The sequence below is a fragment of the Xenia sp. Carnegie-2017 genome, unplaced genomic scaffold (assembly GCF_021976095.1).
Source record: "Xenia sp. Carnegie-2017 unplaced genomic scaffold, XeniaSp_v1 HiC_scaffold_1, whole genome shotgun sequence".
Lineage (NCBI taxonomy): Eukaryota > Metazoa > Cnidaria > Anthozoa > Malacalcyonacea > Xeniidae > Xenia > Xenia sp. Carnegie-2017.
Genome location: NW_025813402.1, coordinates 917,066 through 931,209, shown reverse-complemented (window position 1 = coordinate 931,209; position 14,144 = coordinate 917,066). Strand labels below are relative to the sequence as shown.

Sequence of the window (14,144 nt, the reverse complement as noted above, 5' to 3'; positions counted from 1 at the left end):
GTTCTTAAGGTTTGTTTTTCTTGACAACTCATTTATTGACAGTTGTCTTGTTGTACACAATGTTCAGTAGTATATATAATAATCATTCTACAATTGAAATCTTGACATAAACATATTTAAAAGTTAAAATGACATGATGAATATGAGGTATAGCTCAATTGGTTAAGAACAGTTCATGTACGACGTCAGATGATGTTAATAATAATTCATAATGGTTTTAAAAAGCTTGGCTGACTGATAATTATGCTAATAAACACATAACCCAGGCTGTCACATGTTACAATCGTAAACAAAATCTCAGCAAACTTTTGGCATAAATATAGAGCAGTTTTAAAATTCAAAAGGAGTAAAGATCTTTTTGTAAAGTCTAACAATGATCAATGATTACAGTACAATAGAACTTACCTAAATGAAGTCATAATATTAAACGTCGCTCGATTTTGAAATAGAAATTCAAACAATTCGTTATGTTGATGATGGCACAAAATATGTACAAAGATATAACGCAGATTGTTTAATCCGTTGCATTTTTCATTGAAAACTTTTCAAGAACCTCAAACGGTAATACTTTAAATACAGACGAACAAGTTTACAGTTTGAGTTTACATGACTGACTTCACCGATTCTCGGAAACATCCGGTAGAAACTATCGGTATTCGCCGATTATTATGCGATGTCTGTCGTGTGAAAATGGTTTGTGACGTATTCAGTGACGTAATCAGTTCTTGTACCCCAGGTTATCAAAGTGGGCGTTGTACAAATAGAAAATACGACATCGAAAAGTACATTTGTTCTAATTAGTTAATATTTCAATTATCATTATATTCACGGCGCACTTGTACAAATTATAGATATTTATAGTTCATCAGGAATTGAAGGAAAATTTAAATCATACAATTCAATGAAGTTCCAAATATAAAAGTGCGAGTAAAAATATTAAATATTCAGTCCGACTTTCTGCTCCAGATTCCATCCCTTGATCCTCTGCAACACTCTCTGGAACGTTTTGTGAACGGGAATTATTTTTTCGTTTTGATGTACTTTCTTCAAGCTCTAGAGATTTTCCTCTCGTCCATATTTGATTAGAGTTAGCTCTGGATTTTTTCACCGTTTTCGCTCCTTTCCTTACTTTGTAAAAAATTGAATGTAAATACAGTTGACCAATTAAATATATAACATATAAGTAAGAAAACTCAGCACTCTAAAGGCATCATCAACAAGCTGTAAGTACAATGCTAACAGAATGCATACTAAAGAACAAAAATTCCAAATTTTTTGATATTTAATTATCTAATTATCAAATCAAATTGTCTAATATACAACAAGCAGTAAATAGTTCGTTTCCAAACTTGTGTATACCACGATTTTTAGATATAAATAGTAAAAAGATAATCATAGTTTACAATGTTCTATTGTTGGTTCTAGATATAAGTATACAATAAAATATGTTTTATCAACTGTTCTTGGATATAACACCAGTTTGTTATAAGATTAAAGGTTGCTGAAATTTACAACAACTTACGAAATCAACTTTCAAATGTTTATTACTATGATGCATGTTTACATGTCGTCGATTATTATTTGATCAATCTTCAATTTTGCAATACCGTGGTCGTCATCTTTACTGCCAAGCTCATTTCCCTTTTGGATCAGTTTATGAGCTTTAAGAAAAATAACGCCTAAGATTGATGATGGATGCCAAATTTGCTTGGCCAATTCTCGTTTCTTTATGCAAATTTGTTCAACACCTTGAGATAATGTGTTATTTTCAATTGAACCATTTAGGGAAACAGGCCCTCTGATGTAATCACATTGTCTTATGTGTGAGAACAAATTCTTGGGTAAATTACCAATACCATGGCTACTTGAGCGAAAATACTCAACAATCAATTTCCAATCTTTGTCTTTTTCAGCACTGGATAAATCAATTCCTTTGAACTTGCTCAGTTTTTGAGGACTCACGTCAAACATGATAATAGCTGGATGAGTACTGGTCTTTCCATATTGCTCTAATGAGAACTTTGCCTTATTTACCATGTAGAAACCTTCTCCATCAGAGAAGTCTGATTTCTTTCGACCAAAACCCAGCACAATTCTGTCTTCCAGAATATCCACAGCACTTTCGTGATCAGTACAATGGAAATATACTTCTGTCCCAGGATTATTTTCATTTAATTCAGCAACTTTTGATCCAACATGGTATAGAGCATCTTCTTGCGATTCAACATTGATCATATTTATAGGATGACTATGTCTTCCCTCTTCATCTAAACGTGGGATAGTCACAGTAAACCATTCATTTTGATTATCATTTTTGAAAGGAAAATCCGAAACTTCATCATTTAAGAAGATATCATACTTAAAATGATTTTCAATGTAAGTTTCCACCCAGGATAAAATTGGTTTGTGATTTGGATCTGGCATGTTGGTTATCCAATTAGCAATAAATTGAGATCGATGCTTTGTAAAACCAATCTTGAATAAGATTTCAGCAACCTTTTCACCATCTCTGAGATTTTTTATGCCGTCTTCTTCCTTAAACTCCTTTAAGAATCTTAGCAAATGTACCTTTTCACTTTTGTGTTTTCTCATGTAAGGACTTAGTTTGAGAAGCCTGCAACCAAACTCATCTTTCAAACCAAGCACTGAGCACAGAATATCTTCTTGGGTGAGTTCCAAGTCAAAGAGATCATTTACCTCAGGATGGTTTAGATTGGAAATGGCACTTTCTATACTACTTAAAGCATTATCAAGATTAAATTCATACACATACTCAATTGTAATTTCTTGCTTAAAGCCAAAAAAATTATTGTAGATAAGATTTATTGCATCGAGAAGCTCGGTTAACTTGTAGAGATCTACTTTTAGATCATTCAGTTGACTTATCTTTTCATAAGAGAGTTTGCCTTTATCAGACAATAATGTCTTTACCTTGTCCAACAAGATAAAACAAAATACAAGACACTGATGAAGAACACAAATTGAACGAATTAAGTGGGGGTCAGTTTTACCAGCTCTTTCTTGTCTATCTAGGGTACGCAATTCGGAACGCCAGTCGCCAAGAACAGTCACATATTTCTCAACATCTTCATTGTTTTTAGTAGTTCGCTTTTCCGTGATTTTACCAATCTTTGATGTGAAATGTTCATCAATGCAAATGATAGGACAATGTTCAATGATTGGATATTTATTCATTCTAAAAATGTAAAGTAAAGGAACACATAAAACATCAAGTTACACCTAAACATTTGACACAAATCTATGTTTAAAGTTCTTACCAAAAACTATAGTTATAAAACAATACTTCCCAACAATAAGAATAGCCGCAGAATTTTCACTGCGTCATCCCGTGAATGAGACTTTGTGCTATGAAATTATAAAACTCGATTCTGAAAGTTTACGTATAAGAATCAAAAAGCTTAAAACACAAAGGATAAATGCTTTCACGAAAATACTACATTACATATAACTAAGGAACTTACGATTAGAACTTTTCTCTCTACGGAAATACGCAACGACAGCGAAGAGGAATATACTTAATATTATAAACTCACGAACCTAGTTCACTAAAAAACCTCTTTGTCGCAAATTTGCACGACTTTAGCATAAACTAAACGTTTAACGCTGTGGCGTGCGGTGACCGAATTTAATAGGCAAGCGCTGGCGGTGAGGTTCGCGGCAAGCCGCTCCCCCAGAAAATTTTTGGATTTTGAAGGCTACTGGAGCGCATTTCCCGCGATTTCTGGGAGTACTTTGTCGAAAAAAATGTATCTGTCATGACTGAAACAGTATTGAAAAAATCTAAAAAATTCAAAAACTTTTATAGAGTATATATCACAATTACGGTTTAAAAGTATTACATGTGGTATTGTGATATAAAGTCGTTTTAAGTAAATGGCTACGCGTGCATTTCTATTGTAGTGAAGAAGTAACAGAACGAAATAGTCCAAAATCCTACAACAGATTTACTTAAATGTAAATTCCATCCGTCTTTCCTTTGCGCAAAACTCCTTTATAACGTCCTCATAGAATCGTGGCTTCCCCTGCAAACTTACCAACATCTCCTTTTCGATTGAAATTATAGCCAATGCAGAAAGTCGCTCTTGCCCTTGTGTACTGCGAAGATACGTTTTGATACGCTTGAGAGCCGAAAATGATCGATCTTTCTGCAGAGGAGGACGTACTTGGCATAGTAAGAATGAGCTGACACAATCGGTACACCTCTGGAAAACAGGCTTTCAAGTCAAGTTCGATTATTTTTGATATCATATCAAAAACAGGTTTCGATTTGAGCTCGGCAGATGCGTATACAACGATTAGTTCACTTTTTAGTGCTTGAAGATTAAAGAATGTTCCATATGAATCTTGCAACGATTGCAGCTCTCGTTCGGGAAAATTCCGGCTGTACAGTTCGTGCTTTGAATAATCCAACAAAGAAACGAATGCTCTGCTGTTAAGACTTTCGAATCTAGAGTCAATCTGCACGACAATGGTATCGACTGCACAGAAAAACATTTCACGGAAGGACGCCTTTACATCCTCTTCACTTTGCCCGCGTTTCAGTGCTACTTTGACGATACTTGACGTAAAATTCCAATAATCTACGAATTTTGTTCGTTGTTCTTGAATCTTATCTTTCGTCTCGCGAACTTTCGTGACACAGAAGACAATATCGAACTGCTTACTCTGAATGATATTATACAAAACATCCGTAAGACCAAATATTTCTGAAAATATTTTAAGGCAGAACACAAACTGGAAATCTGCAAGAACTTGTCGGTAGCCCTCGCTTCGTTTAACGTCGTACCGTCAAACTCGTCATCATTTTCGATGATGTATTCGAAAACTTCGAGCAGCTTTGCTCTTGTCTCCAGTACAGCATGGATTAACCTGCTCTGATAGTGCCATCGAACAGCTGTTCCAGTGGGAATGCGTCTGCCGACAACTGTGTCCAACAGGTATGTTCTCTTGGACGAGGCGTGAAAAAAGGATGAAAGACCAGTGACGGTTTTAAAAAATATACGACACTCTTTAGTTGACGAGACAGCTTGAACAAGGACCAAATTTAATGCGTGTCCGCAACAGTGGATAAAAAGAGCATGTGGATAGTCTTCTTACTCGTGTTTGCAAACCGGACAGTTCTCCTGACATCACACTCGCACCGTCATACGTTTGGGCAATCAGTTTTCCGCCGCATCCGTACTCGTTCAGGGTTTTACCGACTTCTTGTTTCAGTCTAGCCGCAGTTCTATCCTCACTTACATCGGTAAATCCAAGAAAACGCTCCACAGCTTTACCATCTGGGTTGACATAGCGAACTATAGTTGTTAGCTGCGATAAGGTCTTAACGTCGGAGGTTTCATCCAGGGAAATAGCGACAAATGGGCTCCTCATCACTTCATCTTTTATTGCTTCCAACATAACGTCCTTGACAGCAACAATTAAATCATTCTGGATACGATTAGAAAGTCCAGAAAACACGGTTGCTGTATGAAGATGCTGTTCAAGCGTGGGGTCATATGCACTTAGCAGTTTTATCAATTCGACGTAATTGCCCCTGTTGGCAGACTCCTCCAGCTCCACCCGACCTCTGAAAGAAAGTTCCTGTTTGCCAAGAAAGCAAACAACATCAATGAAACGGCGAAGTACTTCTCTATTCTTGTGCACCATCAAGTTGTGAGCTGAGATGTGTTGACGGGCCTGTTCGTCTAGCTGCATGTCGATGCGTGTACGCCCAAAACTGGCATTCATTAGGCAACTGGACAAGCGTGTCTTCGTTTTCTCGTGTCTGTTGACGGCATTACACAGGTTGGCCAAATCATCGTATCCCTTCTTGCACCAGACTGTCTTGTCTGTTGAGTTGAACAAAAGACACGGCCAGCAAATTAACTTATTCAATTTTGAGAAGCCAGCCAGCCATTTGTACTTGTCGTAATTTGACGTCTGAAAACTTCGAATAAAGACTTTACCACTTCGCTTGGATGTTGTATGTAGTCCTTGCAACTCAGGAGTGGGACGGCCACCTTCGACGATCTCTCGTTTCTCGGAAAAAGGTCTCAATCCAAATGAGCGGGATAACAGTGATTCCACAATGCATTCAGTCATGTTGTACAGGTGTCGTGAAAATACCGAATGTAGAAGTAGAACATAAAAGGATGAAAATTCCTATGCTATATATTTTATAGGAACATCAATCTTATTTATACCTTACATCAGTTACATGATATCTACCGGATACAAATATCAAAACTACTACGCAAAGGAAGCTCTTGTCAATATCATAATCTTGTATTACATGCTACAGATAATATCTTCTACATACATAAATTGCAAGACAATAGGCGCGAAATGTATTGTAGCAGTCGTGATTATAACAATTAAGAACAGCCAGTTTCGCGCACAAAATTGGCACGGTGTGTTACAAACTGAGGCCATGGCGTTGTTTAATGTTTATATTTTGGTATAATGACGTCATGGCAACGTGTTCTCCCGTTCTTCAAAATGTGTCTGGCACTGACTCGTACGTTTCAGAATATCGGAGAGTCGTGTTTATTATTTAGTATCTTGTACCTTTATTTTTAGTCATTAATTTACGAATTCAACGACACAAGACTGACAAGAGCATAGTGTTTTGGTCATAATGCTAGTCATACTTTACCACAACACACGTTTGCGTGCATTTCGATATCTCTGCAGACTGCGGCCCCTGCTTGTTTACGCACATTGTGCGCAGAAAATAATAAAATAACCAGTAAAGCACCTACTACTTTGAATTAGAAATCAGAACATTACCTTTCGCTCTCAGTTATCTTTTAATAAACGATAACATTAAAGGCGTGAATAATTCGGATGTCCAATGTGTTGAATACACAGATCTAATAATACGCTAGATAGTGCAACTGACATACAAGTTGAAGCCAGGCAAATTTACTTCCGGAGCCCCAAAGTTGTGAGAATCAATATGGCGTTGTATTAGAAAATATGTGGTCCAAGTTAATATCTCGCAATTATTAGCAAATCGCGGAGGTTGCATCAACTTTTTTGCCCTATTTATGAAATAAATCATTGTGACTATAGTTTGTAAGAAAAAAATTGCAGAATACGCCAATACATCGCCGTAAAATTGATTTCAAGTGTAGCTCGATTTGAAAGCATCAGCAGCGACTAAGGCTTAAGTACTGGAATTTGCACATCTAAATATCGTATCACAGCACAATCTGCGATAGTGTGGCTTAGTTCGTGTGGCAAATACAGCGATATCATACTCGATCTATGGATGTATTGTAATAGAACAGGCATATTACAAAAATCAGTCAGAAATTGACACATGTTACAAGCACAAATTAAATATTTTGCTCAGAATAAATAATTTAGGTTTGATATTTTCAATAACAAGAATGTGTAGAAAGTTTATATGCATATACATGCCTGAATGGTAAAAAAGACAATAAAAATGTTGAAAACAGTAGCATAACATCACCATAACAGTACATTAAGCACTGTGGGCAGTGGCCATATAACTCACTAGTTTAGACTATGACAATACATTGTTTATATATATGTGTAAAACACAGTCAATACTACAAGTCTGGTGACTCTTCTTGCTTTAACAAGTAAATATTTTCCCCGTGTTGGACAGAGTGTATTGTATCAACCTGTGGTATCAACAGTTTCACAAGTGACCTACTATTTTATACTTCACAAAAAATTTGGTGTAACAGAGGTAGACTCATAATATAAAACAAATTCCGAAGAAGCAAGACAGACTCTATGACATAGACAAGCAAGACATAGACAAGACATAGACAAGCAAGACATAGACTCTTCGAGGTAGACTCTTCACATTCTTTCTGTAAATAATTTCTGAACGTATTAATTACTCACATCGTGACATAGCTATATTCGTTTGCCAACCAGAAACACCAGAAAAATGCATTTCTGGTACAATAATCCAGTGCAATATTTAATTATGTACAGTGAACAATATACTTTATATAAATCGTGAAAAATCTTTCAAACTGTTATCTCCAACTCATTTTACTTAACAATAAATATCGGAAGATAATTCTACGACGTTCGATTGAACATTTTGTGGCAGATTGTGCTGTGATACGATATTTAGATGTGCAAATTCCAGTATCTTAAGCCTTCGTCGCTGCTGATGCTTTCAAATCGAGCTACACTTGAAATCAATTTTACGGCGATGTATTGGCGTATTCTGCTATCTTTTTCTTGAAAAACTATGGTCACATTGATTTTTTTCATTAATAGAGTAAACCAGTTTATGTAACTGTCGTGACTTGCAAGTAATTGCAAGATATCAGCTTTGACCAGATATTTTCTAATACAACGCCATATTGATTCTCACTACTTTGGGGCTCCGGAAGTAAATTTGCCCGGCTTCAACCACAACTTATGAAATGTAAGCCGTCGCACTATCTAGTGTATTATTAGATCTGTGGAGTAAACACAATGGAAAATTAATACCGACAATGACACGTAATTTGATAATCACTAATCGCTGTACTCGTATTAAAAGGTCGAATAATTACAACCTCCGCCAATTTAAAATAGCGGGAGTTCGACTATAAAAACAGCACATTTGAGCATGCGTCAAGTCCCTTAGCCAACCAGAATTCGAAACTTCTTATATAGAATTATAATATAGAATTATATTGTATGTTCCGCCCTCTGAAGATGGGCGGAATACGTGGAGAATCGCGCGAGTATGCAATGTGCGAGAAAAGGCGGTTGCTAGGTTACATAACAAATCTTGAGATTTTGCTGTATTACGATTACGAACCACCTAATAAAAGCGTAAATATGAACGAATAAAACATAATATTACAAATTGTTCGTGAAATAATGTATATCTTATGTCCAAATAGAATATTTATTATTTTTTTGGGAAATTTCTACTCCCGCCGGGCGGGAGTAGCGGGACCGCTAGCCACGCCACTGAATATCATATGTTGTTTTGCATGTTTTAATCCATTGTAGCAACGTCTTCTTGAAGTCATTGTCGAAAATTTGTAGCTCTGAATACAATTCAAAGCAACAAATAAACACTGACCCCCAATTTTACAATAAAAAAGCCATAAACATACCGCGCCATTGACTATTTATAAATATTCAATACTTAGAGGATTAAATCACGTGTTATGCAGTAGCATACTGATTTGCCTTTAATATAAGAAACATTTGTGATTTGTGTGGTTGTACAAAGGGCGAACCAGTGTTGTTTTGCAAGTTTTTTAAGTAAAAAAACTCAGCACTCTAAAGGCATCATCAACAAGACGTAAGTACAATGCTAACAGAATGAATACTAAAGAACAAAAATTCCAAATTTTTTGATATTTATCATGACATCATAAAAAAGCCAAATAAAATTATCTAATCTACAACAAGCAGTAAATAGTTCGTTTCCTAACTTAAGTATGTCACGATGTTCAGATATAAATAGTAAAAAGATAATCATAGTCTACAATGATCTACTGTTGCTTCTACATATAAGTATGCAATAAAATATGTTATATCAACTGTTCTTGGGTATAACACCAGTAACACTAATATAACACTTATAAGATTAAAGCTTGCTGAGATTTACAACATCTTACAAAATTAACTTTCAAATGTTTATTACTATAATGCATGTTTAGATTTGGTCGATTATGTTGTCGAATATTCTTGTCTCAATCTTCAATTCTGCCATATCATGGTCGTCATCTTTACAGCCAATCTCATTTCTCGTTGTTTTTAAATAACCAGAATTTACCATTATTATTTGGCTTGTTTGGAAATCAACTGGTTTAGTCTACTAGGAACACTTCGAGAGAAAACGGTGAAAGGTTTGATGTTAAAACCACTGTTAAAACTGTTACATCAAAAATTATCATTCCATTCAAAGTTAATAATGACATAAATAAAAAAATAAATATATCTTTACATACAAAAGTTCAAAGTAAGGTTACTAATAATGGCTACATTAATTCATTGTCAATTAGCTACACAAGATATACACAATTATGTCCTTGAAAGTTTCCGTTTTTGAAACAGAATGCGTTTTCAAGTGTTTGCATTTTACACTATTATATAGTGAATGGTTATTTTTACGATAATATAGTGAATGGTTCTTTCTATACTTACGACAGTTTTAAACGCAGCATTTTACATACGCCAAATGCATTCAGACAAAAGAAATTTAGATAAATTCCTTGCTATCTTTTGTTTTAAATGCAATCGGCTCATGTAAAATGCAAAGTTTGAAAAACGGACCTGAAAGTTGGCAACTAATACATTCAGATTTACATTTCTTCTTGTGTTGACTGAACATTCAACATAAAATCATCCAGCGCTTCCATCGTATATCCATGTTCTCTTATCAAATCCAAGACATGAGGTAAAAAATTGAATTCCTCAATAAGAGTCTCTTGTATGGGACGAGGCCTCCCACAATTTTCTATTCCTGACGTCATTTCACCAAGACAACCTTGAACATTTAGTTCAGCATTGGTTACGTCACGCTCCCCATGTTCCAACCTTCTGTTTTTGTAGAATTTCTTGCAAAGTTGGCAACCCATGTCTATGCTGGTATAAAATGAAGATAAAAAGTCTTTAAAATTTGATTTTTATCTTACAGACACACAAAGTGTTTCATACACGATCGCGCAAAAGAAGTATGCTAATTGTTTTGTGTTCACGCAATGTTCACAATGTTCACAATGTTCACGCAATGTCACGCATGTTCACGCAATGTTCACGCAATTTTTACAGACTACATAGAAACGTAGAAAAAATTGCAGATCTTAAAAAATTATTTTATTTCACCCAGTATAATAATAATAAATTAAAAATGTGAATATTTTATTTCCAAAAGCGAAAACAACAGACAAACTTAGTTTAAAATAATCAGAAAAACGATCCAGCAGGAAAAATGTCGAAATGTATGAAACTTGCTTCATACTATCATTTGACGAAACGTTGTTGAAATGTATGGTTCGGATCGTAAGTATAGCAAATTATTCTATTACCTAGTGTAAAATAGAATAGATAAGTCATATTTACCTTTTCTTTTAAAGCCCGTTAGCCACGTAAAGAAATATACAAGAATCAAGTCAACTAGTCAAGTCTCCAGTTTTACACGCTTATAGTTTGACTGTCAATGCTTTCTCTAGAGGGTTATGCATGTGTATGTGCATAATGCATGATGTATTATCTTTAATCTTATTGGTGGAAAACCTGATAAGCATTGGTGGAACAAGGATAAAGTCCTGACAAAGTGACCCACACGCCCACAGTGTCTTCAATTCTTCTATAAAATTTCAAAAATTATCCGGTGTGCCCTGCGTGATGAATTATCTTTAATCTTATTGGTGGAAGACCTTGTTATTACACTGAATACACTGAATACACTGAACACTTTTACATACTTTAAATACACTAAATTGCTGATATCAGTGATAAACATTACAAAGTGATGAACACGCGCACAGTGTTTCATATCCTTTTACAAAAATTCAAAACAAAGGAATCCTGTCCATTTGTTCATGTCCAAAATACTACGAACATCGGGTAATGTATTAAGGAATAAGGCTGCGTTTACACTATACCTGATTCGCTCATCACGACATCTTCATTTGCTTTAAAGGGTTAACTGTTTGGAGTAAAAGCTTATTAAGTTGATAGATTTCGTCTATTTGATTGTGTTTCTGACGTTGAACAATTTCACTTCCTTTTAATACAAAGAATATTCAAACTGCTACGATAGCAATCCGGTATAGTGTGTAAACGGGGCCTAAAACGCCACAATAAATAATTTCGCCGAAGTCTGCATCACACATGGTGGAAAAAAGTACATTTTATAATAATAGCAATAATATGGCTTTATGAACGGTTGCTGATTTGCATCAAGGAGATTCACTCGGTTAGAAAAGCAATGTGATTTCATGTTATCATTGGCGCTTTTCACGGCACGAATATTTTATTGACCGTATGCTGGACAAGAGTACATTTAATGTGTTATTACAAGTAGACAATAAATAAGTAAAAGCTATCAATAGTAACTTTACAGTCCCAGAGCTAAGAAATGTGTCATGTAGTATAACTCTGTGAGCATGTCAATTAATTTTCGTTTTAAAAGATGTACGTATATGTAATGTGTTGGCCAAGAAAAGTACCGAAGTGAGAGTGTAGTAGAGTTTATTATGGAAGAGTATTTATCAATTTGATAACCACAACATGACCTTGGAATAAACTGACACGAACATATCATAATTATACAACTATAAATATTTCGGCTTCATGGATACTGGACCACAAAGTCCACAAGAGTTTTAGAAGAATTATAAATTTCATCAGGACAACTCAACTAATGAACTAACAGAGAAGTTTTGCTTTCACATGTTAAACTTATTTCATCATCACTCTGCTGACTCTGTTCATTTACAGAAAAAAATTTCGTTTGATTTATCCGTGAAGGACGATGTTACTCTTCACAAAGCGTTTGGACGACAAATGAAGATAGAGTATTTATTTAATACAAACAGTTTTCATTCAAAATAACAATGAATTTTATGATAAATTTGCGATGACGTCTCTATAATCGTCGCAAGTAAAGCACCGAAAGTAGATATATTTATGCTCCCTCGAGCTTCCAAGCGCGTGACACTTATATAGCAGTGCATTTTAATATCTTAAGAAACAAACATTACATTTTGCGAAAGACATGGACTTATACGTCCAATAAGTCCCATTCCTCTTTGTTTAATGTAATGTGTAATCTGTCCTATACAACAAATCATTTCCATGCTCATAATCACTGTATGTATGTAAATAGAATGCTAATGTGCCATGAATAAAGACCGCAACATGAAATGTACCATTCAAGTTTGTATGTGTATTAAAGTGATTCCCTGCTGAAAACAACTGAGTAACATGAATCCTGATGAAATCAAATAATATACTTACACACAAACACTGGGAGACTGAGAGCTACATATATGACATCATATAATTGTTGGTGTTAGTGGATGTGTTGATCTTGTGCTGGTTGGCAACAAATTGAACAAAATACAGAAAACATTCTTTAAGCTCCAGTTAACACGATTTAATTGGTTATTGACTGAGTTCTAACTTTCATGTCAAATGCAACATAAACATGTAAAGATCAATAATTTAAATGAAGCAATTGCTTTGCTACCGCTTGTCTTTAGCATGCAAATTTTGTAAAATGAACTTTGGAAAACTGCTCGTCCAATTACTCCTAATTTAATGTTTGCATATTATACATACATACAGTTTTACTTCTTGCTGTTACTTTTATAAATTAACTTAAAGTAAATGGTTTGAACCCGGGAGTATCGTTACATGTTTGTAAATGTAGATCGTCCAGGTTGGCATAGTCCTGAGAAGGACTGTTTTTGTTGTTGTTGACTGACGTTTCGACAACCTTAGCGGTAGTCATCTTCAGAGTCAAATGAGGAGTAAACGTCAGGTTAGCCGTATTTGTTATCTGGTTCTTACATAGCGGTGGTTGAACATCAGTCAACAACAACAAAAACAGTCCTTCTCAAGACTATACCAACTTGAACGATCTACATTTACAAACATGTAAGGATACTCCTGGGTTCAAACCATTTACTTTGTTACGATCATTTGGACGACAGAGCGAACAACTTGCTAACGACTACATACGTTTTGCAAGCAACGTCAGACGCATACGCCAACAACTCTGGTTCAACCACCGCTGCGTAAGAAAGAACCAGATAACAAATATGGTTAACCTGACGTTTACTCCTCATTTGACTCTGAAAATGACTACCGCTAAGGTTGTCGAAACGTCAGTCAACAACAACACCAACAGTCCTTCTCAGGACTATACCAACCTGGACGATCTACATTTACAAACATGTAATAAATTAAATTAGTTATATGAGAATTTAAAAATAAAAGGTTATACAATTACTTTCTCTAAATTAAGTGACAAAATATAAAAGATATTGCTGTTTGTTGCTCATCATATCAATCCTTTGTTTTAAAAATTACTGTGCTTTTGTCCATTTGGTATTGTGTTGCTTATAATTTTATGTCAACAGACATAATAGAAAAACTGTTGTCCAATTATATCTAATACATATTAAAGAGCA

General features: G+C 35.0%; 3 protein-coding genes across 3 annotated transcripts in view; all 3 read right to left on the bottom strand.

Moving 5' to 3' along the window:
* The window catches only part of LOC124440592, an 87,634-nt gene extending 77,101 nt beyond the window's left edge, over nucleotides 1-10,533 (bottom strand). Inside the window, exons 1-3 of the mRNA XM_046991004.1 lie at nucleotides 10,523-10,533; nucleotides 8,645-8,646; nucleotides 406-614 (exon numbers count right to left, since the gene is read on the bottom strand). The gene's annotated coding sequence lies outside the window, so the exon portion shown is untranslated. The remainder of the gene's footprint in view (nucleotides 1-405; nucleotides 615-8,644; nucleotides 8,647-10,522) is intronic.
* On the bottom strand, nucleotides 1,280-3,195 carry LOC124441726. The gene has a single exon (XM_046992228.1). It carries the CDS (start codon nucleotides 3,193-3,195, stop codon nucleotides 1,561-1,563), a length of 1,635 nt encoding a protein of 544 aa, XP_046848184.1. The 3' UTR covers nucleotides 1,280-1,560.
* Nucleotides 4,024-6,105, bottom strand: LOC124441367 (zinc finger MYM-type protein 1-like). The gene is made up of 3 exons (XM_046991860.1): nucleotides 5,133-6,105; nucleotides 4,808-5,047; nucleotides 4,024-4,727 (listed from the first exon to the last, which is right to left on the bottom strand). The coding sequence occupies exons 1-3, from the start codon at nucleotides 6,103-6,105 to the stop codon at nucleotides 4,024-4,026; spliced, it is 1,917 nt and encodes a 638-aa protein (XP_046847816.1).
* Nucleotides 10,534-14,144: the final 3,611 nt, after the last annotated feature.